At 38.3% G+C, this 21,591-nt stretch overlaps 2 protein-coding genes across 3 annotated transcripts; both read right to left on the bottom strand.

Moving 5' to 3' along the window:
• Nucleotides 1-10,523: 10,523 nt before the first annotated feature.
• On the bottom strand, nt 10,524-14,678 carry LOC106427721. The gene is made up of 7 exons (XM_048752559.1): nt 13,408-14,678; nt 12,658-13,287; nt 12,304-12,390; nt 12,126-12,218; nt 11,738-11,979; nt 11,572-11,656; nt 10,524-11,249 (listed from the first exon to the last, which is right to left on the bottom strand). Exons 1-7 carry the CDS (start codon nt 13,741-13,743, stop codon nt 11,124-11,126), a joined length of 1,599 nt encoding a protein of 532 aa, XP_048608516.1. The 5' UTR covers nt 13,744-14,678; the 3' UTR covers nt 10,524-11,123.
• Nucleotides 14,679-15,077: 399 nt separating this feature from the next.
• On the bottom strand, nt 15,078-20,238 carry LOC106427771 (auxin transporter protein 1-like). Of its 2 annotated transcripts, none has more exons than XM_013868499.3 (9): nt 19,954-20,238; nt 19,552-19,818; nt 19,204-19,389; nt 18,928-19,040; nt 18,662-18,845; nt 18,174-18,271; nt 16,736-16,943; nt 16,370-16,627; nt 15,078-15,730 (listed from the first exon to the last, which is right to left on the bottom strand). In XM_013868499.3, the coding sequence occupies exons 2-9, from the start codon at nt 19,741-19,743 to the stop codon at nt 15,488-15,490; spliced, it is 1,482 nt and encodes a 493-aa protein (XP_013723953.2). In that variant the 5' UTR covers nt 19,744-19,818; nt 19,954-20,238; the 3' UTR covers nt 15,078-15,487. The 2 variants fall into 2 exon arrangements, with proteins under 2 accessions (XP_013723953.2, XP_013723952.2); XM_013868498.3 differs by having other exon boundaries at nt 19,552-19,757; nt 19,954-20,224.
• Nucleotides 20,239-21,591: the final 1,353 nt, after the last annotated feature.

Below are 21,591 nucleotides of genomic sequence, written 5' to 3'. Positions count from 1 at the left end.
TAGATGCGTAGGAACCGTAGTCTCTAAGATAGAAGAGCATCAACACACTTAGTCACTTACAGAGGGTACATTGCCATGTTGGTTGTCATCAAACCATATCGTGGCCGAAGCATAGGTAAACTCTACTGATTTACTGATTTGAAACTGCTCCTGGAATAAACTATAGTTGAACTTGTTGGTGACGGGTTTCACCCCGCTCTAGACTTCGTTCGAAAACCCAACCCAGTATCGGTTAAACCGGAAAATAGACAGCAGGCCCAGGCCCATCTCGAGCTGGAAAGACGCCCCATGCCGAGATTACATAGTTAAACCTGAGCTGAAAGAGAATCAAAAGCAACATCATTAATGGCCATGATATCCGCCAGAGATCACGAGGCCATTATGATTCAACCGTAGATATCAAGGCCTGTAAAAACAAGACCAAAGACAAGAAGGACTGAATTCTTATGGAGTAATACTATATTTTCAATACATACATATTATTTTTTGTTCTTAGATATCTTTTGTATTCGTACTTGTTTTCTACTCGTATCATCAATAAAACACTTCTTTATACATAATCATCGTCTTTTATACATTCCTTCTATACACTTAATCAAAACCTAAACCTAATTTCTGAAGTGGATTTTGAGATCCATCAGAACTTCTTGTCATTCTGATTGTATCTTGATCAATTGCAAAGCATGCCTCTCTTTAGTTTAAATCTTGTTTTGCTAACTTCTCATTGTGCTTTACAGCCACTAAGCTTGTTACAGATCAATCAAAGCTCGTTTCTTGCATTATTTTTCCACTCCTCTCTTTATTCTGCTCCCTCAGAAAGTTATAAACTCCATGGCAGGTCTCTTCCTTTTGTCAAACTAGAATAGAATCTCATTAACTCCTTGTTATGATTGTTGCAACCATACTTAATATACCTATGTAATAAGTCTTGTGTTAGTCATTGACTCCATGTAGTCTTTATGATGCACATTAGTGATTTCTTAACTGTAGTTTGAGCAAGTCTACATTGCAAGAAAGGACCTTATTGAATGGCATTTTCTCTTCAAACTCTTCATATGCAAGTCTGGTTACAAGATGAGATTCTACTTAATGATAAACTATTATGATTGAAGGTAACATGGAGGTGAATGTGAATAACAAATTAGGAGCATTAGCTCTATATAAGCAACTCAGTTTCATAAGAGCAAAACGGTTATACCACTATTACTTGAATGGTATGGGTGCTTTTCGGCTGAAGCTCTTGTTCCCTGAGCCTCTTCGAATACTTTAACAAGATCAAACCCATCAAAAGCAATCGAATTTTAAAGGATGACGTTGCCACTTCTTTTTTCATACTTCATCCTAAGGCCATAGGGAAAAATGTTGTATAAAGGATAATAAACATAAAAAGACTTTAATTCTATTTTGTTTAAAGAAATATTAGGGTTTCTACAATTCTTGTCTCATGTACATGGAGTATTGGCTGAAGTGAATGAAAAAGAACACGAATGTCAAAAAAAAGTTGTTAAAGTTTTGTTACAAAACCTATCAGCTACCATGTTAATCTATGCTTGCTTAAGTTTGGACATAAAACATAAACAATGTTTTTTGAATAATTATATATGTTCAAAGTTTTTTGAGAAATTTATGAGAGTTGAACAATAGCAACTAGTTTTTTCTTTTTCTTTTGCACAATCACCTTTTTTAAAAACAATACCTGCAATCCATCTATGTTAGCAAGATTTTGTGTATCCAAAATAATCCATCTTCCAGTTCCAACAATAAAAGGTGTGATAAAAGATGAAAGAAACATCTGTCTCAAAACTCACATGGCCAAAAACAGAACAAATTGAAGACAGTTCACCTTTCGCATCATAGTTATGACTATCTGACCCACTCACTAACCAGGGTTACTTAGCCCACATCGCAAACGCAGATCACTGACATTCACACTGTGTGCTTCGTTCATAACTTTTTCATTCTCGAAAAGAATTATTTGCTATTTTTTTTCATCATTATTTGCTATTAAAAGAAACATTTCTCATTATCGTTTTGGATTTTTTAATACAATAACAACAAAAGGTCAGATTGAAAGTACATGAATAGTCACTGAATTCAAACGAGAATATTAGTATGTATATATATATATATATATAGTGGATGTTCAAGTACATGTGAAACGAGAGCCTATGATAAGGGAGGGTAACGATTGAGTAGTGTCATGAACACATGCCATATTTAATAAGAGAGACGACAACGGTCTTCTGAAGATCCATTCTTTCAAGTGTCTGTACAGAGAGAAAGAGTGAGAAGTAAATAATGGCACGTGACTCAGACGAAGAAGCCACGTGCGATCTTTCCCCACACCCATGTGCCCCATATAGAATGACCGGCTCCGTAGGTCCAACTTGTCCATTTTCCCGACTTATTTCCCACCTAAGAGCAACCTTATTGGATAATATCTGATTTCAAGTATCTAAAGAAAAAAATAGTAATATTTCAATTATGACTGAATTATGTAATTAAATGTTAATACTTAAACCTATAAGAAAGCTACAAGTGGCAGTACAATATAAAAAGAGGTTTTAAAAGACTAAAACCAGAAGCTATTGTTGTTCTCTTGTCATCCTTTTTCATTTTTTTTCTTTTTAAATGTCAGATACTTTATTTAGAAATCCTTAATGGACATGCTCTAAGTAAAACTTTCGAAATTAATAGTATACGTTTCTTCTTTCTGAAAAAAAAAACAAATATTTCATATTGCAGTTTAATGAGTTTTGATAAAAGAAAAGTCAACGTTGAAGTCAAATTAAAGACTTAGTTGTTTCTGTAAACAGATTATATTCAGTTTATTGGTTATTTCGCTTAGAATATGTTAGAGAAAATCTATTTTTACTGAAAAATAATTTTTTTCTAAACAAATCTATTAACTAATTCATTTTTTCTGAAACATATATTCTGTAAATAATTCTATTAATTTAAAAAGCCTATTTTTATTCAATATCTACTAATTAATTAAACAAGTCTATTTAAGAATCCCTAATATATTAAAATAGAAACATTTGTCATCAATGCGTTCATACTATATTTGACACATCTTAGTTTCACATCGATTTCAATTCGAGAATGCTCACAATCATTTAACAATTAATGTGTTCACATACTGTTTTTTAACTCTATCGCAGACAATTTAATGTGTTCACACACTATTTTTTTAATCGGTTCATTTTTAGTTTCTACATTTTAAACCTTTGTATTAATGAATTGAAATTATCTATGTACAATTACTAAAATACAAAATCATCAAAATTCGCATCAACTAAAATATTGGAATGAGAGTATTTTAAAAACCGAAAGTTTCATAACTTACCGAACTTGTCCATGGTTGAGTTTTCTGTACACGAAAGCAACAAATAATTGTGATTGGTTATAAATTAAGAAAACTGAGGTAAAAAATCCACACACAAAGTCGGATCTTTGGTAAGGATTCTTTCTAATCCTAAGTCAAATCAATGTAGTATTTAAGAGTCAATCCAATTTTACGTGGTTTCAATGCAAAGAGAATACATGTTCATACTTAATCTAAGTGCATTCAGTGAATGAAGTGATTTGATTTAACTAACAAGACTCTAAGACAACAAATTAACAAACTTTCAAGCAATATGATAAAGGAAGAATCATGGGTCTAGGAATTTGATTTCAAATTACTAAGATCCTATCTATAATGGCAAGGTATCAATCAACATATTCCCTTAAGTCTAGACAACAATCCTAAACAAGTTCTTTGTCAAGATAAATGCTCATTTACTCTCATTAATCAAACATCAAATGCATTTGGTTTGTGTCAATCAAGCAATCATTAAGAACATGTCATTTAACTATCTAAGCTCTCTTAACATCAAATGTCTTTGGTTAAGCTAGCAAAGAGCAAGTTGAGTTGCCTCAGACATTTCATCGAACACCTTCCAGACAATGAAATGTCCAGAGTTCTAATCTAAAGAGGCCAGCTCTAGACTAGCATTAAGATCACTCAATCAAGCAAAGGAATAGATTAATCTAACTCTAAACACTCTAGATAATCACTTAATCATCCTAACCCATGAATCCAAAGATGACTACTCACTCATTATCATGATAGACATTAAATCATTAGTTGATCTAAGACTAAACATGATTAATGATCAAAGTAATCAAGTAAGCACAAATGATAATGATCAAGTTTAGATCTTTCGCCCAAAAGTGGTTTTGATTTGATAGAAAACAAGATATCCTCTAAAATTAGGTCTAAAAAGTATTTATAGTGGCCTAAAAACGAGCTGAAACAAGTCTGGGTTGACCCAAGATAATTTGGATAAAATTTTGGTAAAAACAGAAGTGCAGATTTTTCTAAGTGTCGCAGCTGGTACATATCGAGCAGGGGCAGGTGCATTTTCCCAGCGGCTTTGACACATAGCTGCGTAAAGCCGCTCCAGACGTGCAGTAGCTTCTCGTCGAGCTCAACAGGCCGCTGTAAGGTGGTTTGGCCGCTGGGACACTGGGTCATTTCATCTCATCCTCGAAAATCACTAATCTTGCCTTCAAACCATCTTCATATGCTCTATAGTCACCATTTAACATTTTCATCACCTGATAAGGACATATGCAATGCAATGCAACCTAATTGAACTCTAAATGCATCTAAATGACCAATAAGAGAACTAAAATGAAGCTTAAATCCATGTAAATACATAAGATATCAATCTTTAGTTTAGCCAAGTATTGATTTTCTTTATGAAATTTTCATGTCAAACCAAAAAAATTAAAAAATAATCAGATTGCTAGAAAAAATCAGAAATCAGAAAAATTTAAAAGAAAAAAAATCGTGAAATCGATTGAAAAACTAAAATTCAGGTGTCGAGTAAAGAAATCACATTATTTTACACCCAACTCTAACCCCTTTCACATGATTGTATCGTGTTTTTATTATAGTTACCAAGAATTTTTTAATAAGAAATACACATTATTAGTTATAGACTACGTCAGTTTTGCAACATGTCCAACAATATTGACACAACGTCCAACCATTTGTATTGGTATTCTAAAGTATAATCCAATAATTATGTATGTTAAATAAGCCAAGAATATTTGTTTTACATTTATTTTATTTTGCTTTATATTATTAAAAGAAATTAAGTACGGGTAAAATATATGGATTCGAATACCGAACTAAACTAGATTTGAAAGTAATACTAATCACAAACTAAAACTGATTAAGTACTCAGATGGATCTAAAAGTTTAATATCCAGATAACCAGACTCGAATCTAATTCAAACTAAAATATTTTGGATATCTAAATATTTAAATCACAATTATATACTTAAATATATTAATTATTTTAAATTTCATATCTATTAGATATTCAAAAATATAAAATATCTAAAAACTGTCAACATAGTCACAAGTAAATATCTAAAAATAACAGTAAATATTCAAAATACTGATAATATTTATTTGTTCTCCATCCAAATATTTAAATTTAACTAATTCTTATTTAAATTTAAATATTTAGTCTTACATTATTTTCTTTTTTATGTTTTATATTATTTTATTTTTAGATTTTGAGGACTTGAGTATATTTGAATTTTTGTTAAAAATATGTAATTAAAATGGGTCTCCAGATTCGAATCCGAACCGAACTGACTCAAACCAAATCCAAACCAAAATTTGTAAATATCCGAATAAAATTTAAATTTTTAACTCTAAAAATCTGAAATCCGAATAGATCAACTGAATCCGAACCGATACGATATATAAATATCCATCCTCTAAAAAAAAATTATACGACAAATCTCTTAGTACAACGTACAACAAACAATCTAATAAACTATTTTATTCCGCGCACAGTGCAAATTACTACCTAGCATCTATTGTAAGCGATTCTATTAAGAGACAATGAGGTGGATATACAAAACGCAGGCCCGTTATAGAATAGTGGGAACGAATTGACACTTGAGGCCCAGCCGGTAGCTTTCCTGCTTGGAAAGGACGAAAAAGCCCTCGCCTTCGACTGACACAAAATCCGGCGATTTGGCTTGGAGAGAAGACGCACCTGGATTTTCTGACATGGAAAGTACACCACTGCTGAGCATAGGCCTGGCCTACAACGCATCTCCACCGCACGTTTCCTACGTTTTGTGTGTCCAAAACTTAGACGCAATAACCTAAGTTGCATCGGTAAAGAAACCTAAGATATTTAAAATTTAAAATTGGCTTCACTATTTCTTTTAGAGAGATATTTTAAGAGTTAGCTAGTTGAGAAGGAGTTGGATTGGGATAGAGGCGAAAATGAAACCTGTGAGTGGAAGTGAGAAGTTTAAATCTCTAAACGTTATCGCACAAAGGTAGAAGGTATGGCTTGTTACATAATTCATCAGCTCTGATCTACTTTTCTCTTTGTTTTATTTAGTAGTTTCGGGTTCAACTATTAACAATTGTGGGAAACAATTTTTGTCTTCTGCTCGATGCAGGAAGTATGAGCCACTTGGTGAAGCTTGTGGTAGGAGACTGGGAGAGGGGTGGACCAGGTCTTTGGAAGTTTCATGTTGATCACACTAGGGTTAAATATGACATCATCATGAGAGAAAACGAGACCTTTACTTCTGTTATGGGAATAGTTCGTTCAAAATACAAGCTAGATCAGTTGTTGTTGCCTACTGAGCCGGTTTTGTTGACTTACGACTTCCCTGAGTACACAACCCTAACGGGTGATTACACTTCTCCGCCTGTTGAGATAAAAGATGACGGCGATGTTCAGTTGTTTATGGTGATAAGGATGGACCAAGCGGGACTGGAAATGTACGTGACATTTGGAGACCGAGATGTTTCTCTCTATAGGCGTCAGCGTCGGGGGGAGGACGGCATCGAGGACGACGAGGTTTTGATGAGGGCCCCAAAACGGATGAGCCAACCAGGTGAGTATCGTTGCAGTTAAGTCGGTGTTTAACCGTTACCTTAATAGTGTGGATGCTAATCGGTTTTTTAAATGTTATTAGACATTCGGCGTCCCGGTTACTTCTTAGCTAGCGAGAGTGTGCTCCGGGAAATCTGCACCCCGGAGGAGTTCGAGAGAATAAAAAAGGCTTCGGTTCCCTATGAGGGTGACGGATGCGGTGAAGACATGTATGATAGCGACTCAACAGACTCGTCAGCAGACTTGTCAAGCTTGGCGCTGGTTACTAAAGAGGCAGCGGAAGGTTGTGGTGTGATAAGCTTAGCAGATGGTCCCCCCGCAATGCGTAGCGGAAATGACCAAGGTAAAAAAATTCTGGTGAAGCATTTATTGATATCACATACTATAGCAGTAAATTATGCAGATAACGGTTACACATATTAGTACCAGGTTCGAAGGTTATTTCACCTACACTAAAAGGCAAAGAGATAGAGACAAGCGAGGCGGCAGAGACAAGTCTAACTGCGTTGTGGGGTGGTATCGGGATTTCAGAGGCAAGAGAGGAGGATCCGCCCCGGGTAATCCTACCTGGAGGGGAAAGACAAGGCTTCCCCAGTCATGGTAAATACGTACACTAGGTTTCACTGGATTTTTTATTTTATTAGCAAAGTAAATTTGTAACGTTTATCTATCAGAGTTAACAGTGATTCTTGACGTTAGCGGTAAATGTTAATGTTAGGTGTGACTATGGGAATTTCTGGAGTACCGTACAACAAAGCGGCTGGAAAACGCGCATTGTCAACGGGAGATGCGGTTATTCATGATCCCTATGTGGGACATGAGGACATCAACAGCCACACTAATACTAGCAAAATTCCTATGGGCATCCCATTCGAGGACGAGTCTGATGATTGTAGGATTATAGGTGATGTATATATATATATTTATCAGCTATATATCATGTTAGAGGATATTATTTTAGATGATTGTCAACAATGAGTTTTGTCAGCTAACAAAGTATTTTCGTGCAATGTTTACAGATGGACGTGATATGGCCTCGAAAGGCCAGGTCTACGTGGGGCAGGTGTTCGAGACTAGTGATGCCTTTAAGCTCCACATGTCTATGTACGCAATTGCTAACAAATTCAAGTACCTTGTGAAGCGTTCCGAGCCAGGGAAGATGGTCCTAGAATGTGGGGGTGCTAATTGCGGGTGGCGAGCCTATGCGGTTAAGATTGGAGGAACCACTAGGTTTGAGATTAGGACAGCTGATACAGCTCATACTTGCTCTGTTAATGAGAGGTGGGGGTTCCGACGCCATGCAACTGCTAGCATCGTTGGTGATATGATGCGCCAGCGATATGGGGGGCCCGGTGGGGTAGTCCCAAGACCAGTATCTGTGAGAGAGATCATGCGGAACGATCATAGCGTGCCGATAAGTTACTGGAAGGCATGGAGGTCGAGAGAAATAGCAGTTTCGCGTGGGGACGGAAACGTTGAGACAGCTTACCTGGCATTGCCTTCTTATCTGGCGAAGCTTGCAGAGGCAAACCCGGGATCAATCATGGCTATCGAGTCAACTGAGGCAGCAGAAGGGGCACACCGTTTCAAGTATCTTTTCCTTGCTTTTGGGGCGAGCATTAGAGGGTTTGCATATATGAGGAAGGTGGTTATCATAGATGACACACATCTAAAGGGGAAATACCAAGGCTGCCTTCTTACAGCAAGTGCGTAAGATGGCAACTCCCACATTTTTCCAATTGCATTCGGTATAGTAGACAGTGAGAACGACGAGGCATGGACATGGTTCTTCACAAAACTTTCAGCTGTCGTTCCGGACGTGAATGACCTGGTATTTGTTTCGGACAGGCACGGCTTAATCTACGCATGCATAAGAAGGGTAAGGACACTTCGAGATAGCATAAATTAATCTTAACTGTTAAATAATATATTAACAAGTATTACAATATATAGCAGTCAGACTTCGTCTTAACATTTAGATAGTAGCAGTCACTTATGATTGTAACGTTTACCTGCGGATGCTGCTGTTATATAATATAGCATATCGTGTTTATTAACAGCTAAGATGTTAGTTAGGTTTTACAAATTTAATATCCCATTAACTAAATAGGTTACCGTGAATCTATTATCTGCTATTAAACAAAATAACAAGGAATAGAAGGACGTAACTGAAATGTGTTTAGGTATTACTATTCAAACCTTTAGCATTAACGTTTGGTTCATTGTATTATCTGCTATGAAACTGAATAACAGCTACGTCTTGTTTTATGAATATAGGTGTACCCCATGGCTCAGCATCTTCAACGTAACGTTCAGACCATATTCAAGAGGAAACACCTAATCTATCTGATCGCACGTTCTGCTAGAGATTTCCGCCTAGAGGATTTCTACGTCCACTTCAATGAGATAAAATTGATCGACATAGCTTGCGCCGATTACCTAATCCGGATAGGTCTAGATCACTGGGCGAGGTTGCATTTCTCAGGGGCAAGGTACAACATTATGACTAGCAACCTAGCTGAGTCCCTTAACGCAGCTCTTGCTACGGCCCGGGAGTATCCCAGTGTCTCATTGATCGAGTACATACGGTCAATGATGGTGGGGTGGTTCTCATCTCGAAGGGTTGCGTCACTCTCAAACATTGGAGATGTGACTCCTAAGTTTCGTGAGGCACTGACACGAAGCTTCGCTGTGTCAACTGGGTACGCGGTGAGGCATTTGATCAATGCGGAATATGAGGTCTGTGACGATGGGGGGGGGTGTATTATCGAGTGGATCTGCATAAAAGGAGTTGCTCTTGCAAAGAGTTCGATACACTGAAAATCCCTTGCACTCATGTTGTTTCAGCCGCTGTTACCTCCAAAATGAGTGCTGAAACACTCGTGGCTGAGGAGTACAGTAACGACTACTGGGGGATGGCTTACAGTGGCACAATTAACCCGGTCCATGGTGGACAAGTTGGTCAGGCTGAAGAAGGAGGCGATGGTATGAAACTCCTCCCACCAAGGACGCGAAGGCCGCCTGGGAGGCCACGAAAGTGTAGGATCTTGTCGGCGGGAGAGATAAGAGTACGTGTTAACAATAGGACTTGTGCATTAAAAATGTTTTTGGCTGGTATTGTTATCGTTAACTGACACTTTTGTTTTTAGGGATCTGGTGTGTTCAAGCGACGTAGGACTTGCACAAGGTGCGGTGAGCTAGACCATAACCGTACAACGTGCAGAAACCCTATATAGTAAGGTACTGGTAAGAACTTATGTGGGGAGGAGCAATAGGAAGGAAGGATTGGTCTGTTGAAGGTCTGATCGGAGGCGACCTTAATTTTCTTATGTTATAAAGTGAAAAAGTTCCTCTAAGCAGCCCCTCATTGACAAATTTGTTAGTGAAATGGGGGGGGGGGGGGCTAAATAAGATTGCACTCCAATGTAGTAAAGACTTGTCACTTGTAACTGAATCTTTAACTACTAAGTTATCCTTTATTTCTTAACTATTTTATTAGCTGCTAAGTTATCCTTTATTTCTTAACTATTTTATTAACCTAACATTAAGTCATTCGGAAGAAACTATTAAAGGAAAGGGAGAAGTAAAAGAAAGTAAACCGAAAAGTAATATGATTGTAATACATAAAATGTCATAACAAAAGGCACGTAATACATAGGCGCCTTGAACGAAATAACATGGAAAGAGTTGGTGGATAGGAAAACAAATATCATTCAACCTTGAGGAGACCGGCATTATCGCAAATGTACTCGAAAAAACTGAGAACAAACAACTTCGCGGCGTCTGTGATAACAGTAGGGGTGATTGCTTTGCATCCATGAAGACGGCCGGCGGAGTGACCCTTGATGAGGAGGACGGTTGTGATGGCAGCATCGAGGGGATTGTTGTTATGGGCAATGCCGCCGCATCTAACAACCGAGAACGGCTTCAGCAGTGAAGTCGGAGTGGTGGGGTCTCGAGCTCTGAGAATGTAAGGGAATATGAATGCGATTGGGTTGAGCTCCTTCTTCATTTGGGACTCGGTCTTGAAAGATGTGTTACAGTCGAGAATGTAAACTGTTCCCTCCATCGTGTCGACACAAATACCCACCCAATGTTTCTGGTCTAGGTTGAAGGGGAAGTACAGTCTATCTGCTGTGGTAACGGGAGGGTTGCATAACTTCTTGTCGAGGAACTTGATTTTTGACGTATCTTTCACAGCGGTCTTAACCAAACGTACTGCTCCATTAACGTTGCGGGCATGGATGTATCGCAGAAACATACGTTGACGCCTGTGGCCGTCGGGTGCCTAGAAAGAAAGCGCACGAGCGAGTCCATTACCTGCGTACACATGCATGAGTGTGGCACAAACAGAGCAGCTAACGAAACATATAACGGCTACACAACCTATTAGTTTCTACAACTTAATTTATATGCTAAGTGTCCCGCATATACATCGCCTATTCCGCCATACATGGCGGCTACACATACTATTAGTTGCTACGGCTTAATTTAGATGCTAAGTGTCCGGGATAGACATCGCTAATGTCGTCATGCTTAGCGGCTACACATACTATTAATTGTTACGACTAAATTTAGATGCTAAGTTTCCGCTTAAAAAAAAAATAAATAAGGGATACACGGGCTATCCGGTGGTTTGTACCTGTGCTGTCATTGGCTGCGTGCGTTGGGCTATGCTAAGGAATTCACCTGTGGGCACCGCCACATCCGGAGCAATTTTTATATGCCTGCATGGGGTAAGTGGCGGTTAAGTATAACGGTTATGTTAAGAAGTAAGGTAGATGGTAACAAAACGTTGTACATCTTACCCAAGAATGTTGAGGTTATCAACCATCTTTTCGTACAAACACTCTACCGATGGGGGCTGTTTGGAACCACCGGGGACCTTGGGATCACACTGGTAATCCTTGTAGACAGCCGGACGTTGCCTGCTTCGTTTGCTCTTCCTTCCCTCCGCGTTAGCTGGGTTGGCTTCTTCTGGGCGCACAACATGCTGAACGGGGTCGGATGCACCAACATTTTCCCTATCCCCCTCCTCGTTAGTTTCCTCCTGCGATAGTCCAAGAGAGAATGACGGACTTTCCATTCGATAATATGGACAATTTATCTGCTAGGTGTTTGGAAAGTTTGGAAACGTAAAATATAAATATTTAAGTATAATTTATTGGGCGTAGGATTAGATAGATGTAACCAGACCTCGGGTTCTGGTCTTTTGTCCTGGAAGGCTTCAGATGTTTGATCAGCAGGAGCAGAGTCGGTTTGTAGCGGGTCCGTCGTCAAGTTTACACCCTATATAAGACATTTATTAGCGATTACGTATTCTGGTAACTGTAACAAAACATGTTAACTGTGACGCGATCGGTTAAACAAGGACCTCGGGAGATGAGGCTGGAGCACCGTCTGAAGCAACATGTCTGGACGTACGCCTACCGATGACGCTGCCAGATGAGGTCACAGGGTCCTACGACAACATTATTGGGGGGGGGGGGTTAGTAACGATGAAGAAGATGATTAGATGCTAAGTGTCGGGCATAGACATCGCTTATGCTGTCATGCTTAGCGGCTACACGTACTATTAGCATCTATGAGTTAATTTAGATGCTAAGTGTCGGGCATAGACATCGCTTATTCCGTCATGCTTAGCGGCTACACGTACTATTAGTTCCTGCAACTTAATTTAGATGCTATGTTTCCCGCGAAAAATAAGAAAATAGAGAGAGGTACTTACTTTGCCTCTGTTATGAGGGGAGCCGAGGTCACCAAGAACATCTCTAATGGTGTCGTCGGCCATTCTGGATTCCGTGTTGTCATGCGGGCGGGGAGATAACCCACCACCTTCTGGAGTGGGTTGAGTTTGGGGTTGTATTGGCCTCCGCGGTGCTGCTGTTCGAGTAATATGTTCATGATTGGAAAGAGCCTTGATAACAACGGTTTGCATGCTCATGATGCCATCCACTACTGAACCTTCTATGTTCCTCTCCATACCTTCAAATCTACTGGACATCGCGTCAATAAGACGCCTCTCTAGTCCACCAAACTGGTCTTTCAAAATGTCTGCCACGATGTTTGCTATAGGAAGAGGTGAGTTTTGGTCAGGAGAATTAGTCTCATGTGTATCAGCGTTGTCTCTATCATTATTCTCCTTCGCTTCTTTCTCTCTTTGTCTCTCCACTTTGATGCGGTACAAATCTTGGGCAGTTACACTTCCGGTGAACATATCCTTGCGGAATCTAAAACCTTCATCTATCAACTTCAACATAGTATCAACTTCCGGGTCCAACACCTCGTCTGTCCAGGAGAAATCAGATCTCATTAGCCACTCATCATCAGGACTCGGAATGATGTTGTTCACCTTAACCTGCAATAATTATTGTTGCGTCTAATTATAGTGTTGGAGGTTAATATTACTGGTGATGGCTACAAGATAAGTTATACCCTATGTTCAGTATTATTCGTAAAGTTAAAAAATAACTGTTACATTGCATTCAAAATCAAGTGCCTTCGCGTGCCCAGGAATAACAACATATTTGGGAGTGCCGGTTGAGGTCTTCCTTGCCGGAGTTTGAGCCGCCGATCCTGCCTCCTCAATATTTGCGTCGCCTTCGCTGTCGTAGTCAACCACGGGGGGCCGGTTCGGCAGTGGCGACTTCTTCTTTGAGTTGTGGGACTGCGGCAATAAGCACACGTTGAATGGCATCGACATATCCTTGGATTGCGACGGAGTCTTGGGACAGAGCAATCTCGTCTTTCTTGATAAGATTCGATACGAGAAGACTGAAAGAGACCTTGCCCCAAGGATAGTCAAGAAACTCATAAATATCCCAAATCAACTCGACGTGCTCTGGGATTATCTTCGGGGTGTGTGAAGTTGGGAGTAGAACTGATGATGTAATTGCCAAACAAGCGAACTTGATTCTTGTTTCTCTGTCTTTAACAACGCGTTTCTTCAGCATTTCGATGACCATGTCCGTTGTGCATGTTTTCAATGATCCGAATAACTCATTCCAGTAGAGTTTATCCTCTATAGGATTCTTCCTTTTCCGTGGCTGTTGAGGTGGAACAGGATCACACTTAAGACCTGTGACAATTGCAAACTCCCTCAACAAAAATCTTATTGGGTTACCGGCGAAAAGAAACCAGAGTTCATGCTTTTTCTGGGTTTTAAGTCGCCTCTGCACGACGCTGTATCCAAAAGCACCGGAGAATGTGGGATTGTCGTAATCGGCGAGAATCTTGCCAAAAGTCGAGCCTCGGAGGAACTCAACTTCTTCCGGGTCGAGAGCATCTAAGATTCTGCAGTTCTTTTAATCTTGTGGTAGTTGTTGACCCTCTCGCCCTTAGGTTTTTTATTTTGGGCAAAAAGCCTTTTTGGTAGATTTAGGTTGGTTACCATTTTTCCGATTGAGAATTCGTGATTTCCGGTGAGAGAATAGGAGGGATGATGATAAGAAAGTAAAAAGTAAAGTGGAAGTAAATAGAGAACCAATTAAATTCAAGAGAGCTTTCCCCCTTTTAATTTCACACCAACCGTTCGATAGCGGTTTTTAAAAATTTGATACGCGAACCGTTTAAATGTAAACCGGAATTGAATTTGTGTCCCTTGGATTTTACACACCTTGTGTCAGTTGCGTGCATAGGAAAGCCCGACTGTCTGTAAAGGTAAGTGGATGCGTGTCAGTTGCAGCGGAAGTAGACTCGTAGATTTGTAGGGCCAAAACGGGAATATATAATTCTCTTCTTCAGTTGAGGTAGGAGTTTAATATGGTGGTCTAAAAGGGATACAATCCCATATTATCTCTTCTATTAATTAATTCAATATAGAGCTACACAAATAATTACTTTGTAACGCTCCGACTCCAAGACTTTTTACGTTCATTTACTCAGCTGGTAGCCCATCTATTCTTTCTAGCGCTCGTCGATCAGGTTCATAACTATTGTTGCTTGCGCGCAAGTAAATGTGCGGTGGACAGTGCGATAATATTCTGAGATTTGCTTGTTTAGTGATTTTACAATTTCTACATGATATTTTTTTGTGTTTCGACTTAATCGCAAAATATCATAAAGAACACTCATGTTTCCATTATTTCATTCAAACACGCTTAACTATTAAAAAAAAATTAGAAATATGTGAAAAATGCACTTTAATAATATTGATAAAGAAAATCAATTTCTCTTAAATCATTCTATATACACTATAATTACAATATAATTACAATATATCATAAACGGGTTTAGCATTTGTTACAAGAAAACGCATGCTCATAAGGATTATGTTACTACAAGCCAGGTAAAAAGAAGAGAACACATATACATTTTTTTAACCTATTGTTTTAATAATACCAAATTAAGAAATCACACGCTACTATGTTATCGACCTAAGGAGTGAACGAAAAATTACAAAACCCCCCAAAAACATTAATAGCTTAACACGCATTCAAAGGGGATGCGTAAAAGGTACACTATTTTCGTGACTTTTACGCTCTCACGTATAGAATACAAACCGCAAAAGAAGAACAAATAAACTCCACGCAAGCACTAAACAATGCAGGCTAGATCTCTCAAAGGCGGTGGTGTAAAGCGGAAACAGGAGCGTGCGCGGCGGCTGCAGCTGGAACCGGTGGTTTACATTGGTAACACTTAGCAAAGAGACCAAAAGTGTCGACTTGACGAACAAAGTTGGTAACACTTGCCCATCCACCGAACCCGAATCCAACTATTAGAACCCAAATAACCACGAAAGCGTTCAACACGTACATCGCCGTCCAGCTCGGCAAGAAGAACGGCGGCTTCTCCGCCGCATTCTACAAGAAAAAATCCAAAAAAGAAAAATCAAGAACCATTGAAAAAAAAGGAGCTTGTGGCTTTTGTGGGCATTGTCGTATAGTAATGGACAAGATCCAAAGCTTTGTTGACCCATGACAAAGAGATAGATATGATTGTGATTTGTCATACTCAGACTCTCACTTTAGTTTTAATGTTAGGCAAAGAGTCTCTATTGTACAGCTCCTTTTCATTTCTGATTATGACCCTTACCTATTCTCCTATCCCTTCCCCTTATTTTCCTCCCTTTTCTAACGTTTTTCCTACTATATTAATATATAAGGGAATATAATATACAAGAGTTTGAAAAAAAACAGGAAAAACCAAGAAATAATTCATGGTCAATTACTAATTCTAACCTAACCTGAAAACATGAGTTTGGATCTTTACTTTAGAAAAGCATAATAAAAGAATGAGACTGAAACCAACTCAGATGAATATTTGGAGGGGGCGCCAGTAACGAATGTGGGTGCTAATCCTATCTTCCGTAAGATACGGAACACATTAACATCATCTATCTTCAGAAAAAGACCTTTATACCCTCCAATGCCGAGTAACTATTCACAACCCTAATTAAATATTACTCCACTGACCGTTCGTTTGAGCATGTAATAGCATACCTGACGAGCGGAGGCAGATCGGTAAGTGAGCATGTGAGCAAGGGACGGGATGATATAGACGGTGAAGCTAACCAGAAGAGCACCAACCGCGGAATTGATCGGACCGAAAAACGGGAAAATAATAGCTAAGAACCATATAGGTATAACCACAGGCAAACGAGCTAAAGCCCTCAAGCAAATGCTCTCTGTGTCATGCATCCCTATCACTTTCTCCCACACAAAGTAAAGCGGGGTACACGCAAATCCGAACGTTATAAACTGCATAAACACATTACATAAACATAATTAACCTCATCATGATTTAAATAATACTAAATATGAGAAAAATAACAAACGTTAATATGTGAAAGTTTATTATATTTTTACCTGGTGAATGAGCATTAGGATAACGGCGGCATCACGCCACCCGTTCTTGGGGAGAAGAGAAAATGCGTTGGAATGGTCGAGAAGTTCGTCTCCGAAGGCCCAGTAAACGGCGGAAGCTGACGGTATCGTTAATGTGAAAACGTATAACGTCGCCATTAAGTAAATGTACTTAAACTTCTGTGGCTTCCACATTGCATGCATTATCTCACTGCATAATCAAATTACTGTTAATACCGATGATAAGCATAAGGGTATATTTGACATTAAATAAAGGCGTAGTATTACTATTAGATGTGCGCTTGTGTGGCAATCAATGGTGCAGGGACAGGAATATAAATCAATACTTAATTTTATAAACTTATAATTTTTTTGTAACATTTTATTACTATTTCAAGTATAGAAAAATAATAACGACAATCATCAGGACTGTAATTATAGTTACACCTTACTTGCCGGCAAAAGCTGCAATAGAAGCGGCGGAGAAATGATACATCAAACATAATTTAATATTTTCGCACCGATTTTAACATAACTTTTCTGCCACACAGAGCCTATAGCTTAAATAGTAGGAATTCAACTATGTCTGACATAATCTATTTTTTTTTTATATAAACAAAATTTGGCTATCTATAAGAAACAGTTAAAGAAGGATAAACCGCTAAAACTAAAGACTCTCTCAGCTCTGTTCTCTCGTTCATATCTGACACAGAGGAGAGAGAAAGCTATGGGTTTGGTTCGCCGGATTTTCTCCGATAAAGTTGTTTCCCGGTCATCGGGCTCTGTCTCTGGGAAGAAGAAGCTTCTCCAGTTCTTCTTCGCCGGCTTTTGTTTTTCCGAGAGATGGTTGTTTTTTCGCTTTCTCCAGCCTATTCCGATTATGTCCGATCAAGACCTTCTGTACTTCTTTGGCTCAATTGACTTTTGAATCTCGCAGTTGTGATTCGATTAATGTTGATTTGATACCCTTGGTCCCAAGTGGTGAAGGAGGATATGTTGGATGCGGTTCTTCGATTAGCGGTGGTTTCGATGGTTCTATAGGAGATCTCGAGTTAGTCTCGATGTAGTTCTCCGTTGAAGAGTCCAGGCGAAACAGATGGGTGAGATGGTCTCAGTTTCCGGCGTGCTCCGTCGAAACTATAGGTGGTTTCGTCTTCGCCGGCGATGTCTTCTCGGTGCCGGTCGCGGTGGTGTGACCAGGTGACGCGTGTTCTCGAAAGGGGTGGGTTTCAACACGTGGGCTTCCAAACGCGTTTTCTGGACGCGTGGAGGGTTTGGCGCCGTTTCGTTAACGGGTTGGGCTTCGCCCATTGTTTTTCCTTTTTTAGGTTGACCCTTTTCGTTTGGGCTTTTGTTTTGTTGTTGGGTCCGTTTGGGCTTAGTCCCTTAATGAATTACTAGAGGGGAAAAAAAAAAAGAAACAGTTAAAGAAAAAACTTACACAGTAACCGCGTGACCACCAAAGGTATACAGTATATTGGTAGCTCCGGTGAAATAAAGAACTAGCTTCGTTGGACCTGAGTGTTTCACACCTTCCGTCTAAAATTTCAAAATTAACAACAAAATTCAGAAACAAATATTAAACAATGGTTAGATTGAGAGAATATTAAACAGTTTAGAAGAAATATTTTTTTCAAAAAAAAAAAACAGTTTAGAAGAAATAATATACAAAATTGGGTTTAGATGCACGAAATAATTCAATTCCTTCAATTCCTTTAAGTTATAAGAAAAAAAATTCAATTCCTTTTAACACTGATCATAAAGAGAAATACGAATATTATTTCTCTTTTTAATGAAGGCATATACTATCATTTCATTGCAAAGCATAAAAATATGAACAAGACAATGTAGTCATCTTTATTACTATTATATTTATACTATTTCGTTGTGAGAAATTTATGTATATAATTAATGATAATAATTTATTACCTGGCCGTGGATAATGGAGGCGATGGCCAAGTACCACGCGGTGTAAGTGGTCATACCCAAGCCGAGGAATGACCAAATCCGGTAATTATGGAACGACGGTATAAAAACAGTGGTTGCACAACATGCACCGAATATGTAAGTCCATGTTCTCTTGTCCAAGTGATCGTTTATGTAATAAATGTTACTGCAACCAAATCAATCATCATTATAGTTAATCATCCATTAATAATTTAAGAGAGAGAGAGAGAGAGAGATTAGAGAGAGACCTGGCACAAGCAATGAGTTGGATTACAGATCCGAACAAGAGGAAAGTGCAGTTAAATGCGAGCCCTAGTGCTTTCCAGTATGTCCCGAGTAATCCATCAAGCACTTCGAACCACTGTAAATTAAGATTTAGTGAAGTTAACAACGATTAAAACATTGATTTTTACACCGATTCTTAAAAAAAATCATTTTAGAAATTTTGATTTGCTTATGACTAATTTGCCGCGTACAATAATACGCCGTATATAAAGATTTTTAAAACACAGATTTTTATTTACCTGAATAACGTGGTTCTTAAAGTTTTTGCCTTCTTTCTCCTTACGAGCTCGATACTCAACGTAGAGAACACTGATGAGGTAAGCAGTCCAGCTTCCGAGTAAACCATAGAAGATCTGAAGTACTATTCCTGATAACATTCCTAGTTGACTGAACGAGTACGGCAGCGTCAAAAGCACTTGCGCCACCTGAAAAAATTACAAATATTAGATCTCTCTTTCGTTTTTTCGTGAAATCAAGATCTTCTTGAATAAAAAAAATAGATTTTCTTTAAATCATGATTTTCCTGAAATGAAGATTTTCTTGAAATCAAGATTGTCTTTAAATAAAGTGTGTATTTTTTATTTTACCTGGTTAGATGCGCAGCTGAACCAAGCGTCCCAGACGGAGCCACCGTGCCAGAGGAAACTGCTTAGCTTAGAACCGTCGGAGCCGTCGTGCTCGTCGATTTTTCCGGTGTTGTTTCCGTTTACCTGAACTCCTTCGTTGTCATTTCCGCTTGGGACTATCGCCTCTTCTCCGTGCCTCATTCCCGCCGACATTTTTGCCTCAAGATCTGAGGAAATATATGACGCGGTTTAAGGTCACTAAACACTTTACAGAGAGAAGAATCAAACCTAAGTGAACATGGAAAATAGACAAAAATAAAATCAAACAGAGCATATGAACTGAACAGAGGAGACTGTTACGTAAATCATAGTGTGGAATTATTCTTTGTTCACGTTTTTCTAAGTAGAAAGAGAGTGACTTACGTTTTCTCTTTCAGAATCAGAAGCAAACAAAGACCAAAACTGACTGGGTCCTTTAGTTCTCACCTGTTCTTCTTTTTCTATTTTTTTTAAGAAATCTCTGTCTGTCTTTCTGTGAATTCAAGAAACAAAGCATAAGAAGAAAAGGGCAGAGGAGAGAGACAGAGAGTGTGGATTATGAAAAGAAGGAGAAAGACACTCTTTCTGTAGACTTTCTTTGATCTGAGCAGAAGAAGGAATGAAGTTAAGTAACTATAAGATGCTTCCAACTTCACCCCTTCTCTTTTTTATATACCAACCTCTTCTCTCTCTTTTTTATTATATTTTTTTTTTAGTGTTGAACAAAAAAAATATATTTGTTTATAATAAAAACATAAAACAGATAAAACAGCTGTTGTAAAATCACACTATTAAGGCATTAACCCTTTTAGGTAACGGTAGCATCCGGTGCACCCAAAAAAAAATGTAACGGTAGCATCTAACTTCTTTTTTTACGTTTTCGCATTATTAATTAATGTGAATATTGACATCCAGGATTTCCGGGTTCTACCATAAAAATAAAAACTAATTTGTTTAGTTTTTTTTTTTTCAACAGCAAATTAGTTTTTTTTTTTCCAACAAACGGTTGTCGGGAAGTAACTGATCTTGAAAGTCCGGAAAACAATTTGGATGATCTCCAGCTCAGTTGAGAAATTTGGTCAAACTTATGGATCATTTATCATTGCAATCAAGTCCTTGCAATCTGTCACAAATCTCTGGCAGTCAGAATGCTGTAACATACTCTGCATTGTCCATCTTATCGTTTCCAATTCCGACTGTAGTGTCGTCTCCCATCTCCTTATGTTCTGTGTTTTCGTAAGTTAGATCTTTCTCGTTCTATTTTTTCAAACTCATCCAATCTCACCGAATTGATTTGTGCTGGTCCATGAACCATCCACCAATTTGTGTAGTTCGAAGGGTTCAAAATACAATAGTCGTATAAATAAATGATACTGTAATACATTTTTTACATTTACGAAATTATTAGTCGTCATTAATTCGAAAACAATTAAGACATGGTAGCAAAATAAATAATGCAACACCACATTTTTTACATTTACGAAATCATTAGTCATCATTGATGATCTATTGACTTATTAGCATCTAGATTTAGAGATCTATTAGTGTTTTGTTCAACAGCTATTTATAATTAGATATCTGTAATATACGATAACTTAACACCGTGCCAAAACGTAATCATGTGTGGTATACTTATATGAGTAACCACTAAATCAAAATTAACTTTCATATAAATCTTTTTCTAGCTGGACTGACCTTCGAATCTCTATGATCCAAAGTTCAAATTTCTAAGGAGCAGACAAGTTTCTCAGACACCTGATCTTGGACAGTTGGACCAAAGGCTTCGACTGATGAGCAATGACGTTAAAATGGGTTCAACTTATCAAGGTAACCTAACCATGTATCAAAATCTTAAATTTTAAAGACTTTTGAAACAAGACTATAAAGGCTGAACATAATTAGCCATCGAGTTTTATAGGGCTAAGTTTTACTCAAAATAACATAGAAGCCACTGAAATCGAAAGCAAAAAAAAATTCAATCTAGGAAAACGAAGAAAGAAACAGTTAAGATGCGACTTTACA

This window comes from Brassica napus, chromosome C3 (assembly GCF_020379485.1).
Source record: "Brassica napus cultivar Da-Ae chromosome C3, Da-Ae, whole genome shotgun sequence".
NCBI classification, from domain to species: domain Eukaryota; kingdom Viridiplantae; phylum Streptophyta; class Magnoliopsida; order Brassicales; family Brassicaceae; genus Brassica; species Brassica napus.
Note: the sequence above shows the minus strand (reverse complement) of the source record. Positions and strands in the feature narration are given on the sequence as shown.

Excerpts from the sequence above, each read along its gene's own strand:
- LOC106427771 (XM_013868499.3), bottom strand. The coding sequence starts at position 19,743 with ATGTCGGCGGGAATGAGGCACGGAGAAGAGGCGATAGTCCCAAGCGGA. Across the intron at positions 16,944-18,173 it reads GGTGGTCACGCGGTTACTGT|TGAGATAATGCATGCAATGT; the intron begins GTAAGTTTTTTC and ends TTGATTATGCAG. Across the intron at positions 16,628-16,735 it reads TCCTAATGCTCATTCACCAG|TTTATAACGTTCGGATTTGC; the intron begins GTAAAAATATAA and ends GTGTTTATGCAG.
- LOC106427721 (XM_048752559.1), bottom strand. The coding sequence starts at position 13,743 with ATGAGTTTCTTGACTATCCTTGGGGCAAGGTCTCTTTCAGTCTTCTCG. Across the intron at positions 12,391-12,657 it reads CCCCTCATAACAGAGGCAAA|GACCCTGTGACCTCATCTGG; the intron begins GTAAGTACCTCT and ends ATGTTGTCGTAG. Across the intron at positions 11,657-11,737 it reads GATAACCTCAACATTCTTGG|GCATATAAAAATTGCTCCGG; the intron begins GTAAGATGTACA and ends TACCCCATGCAG.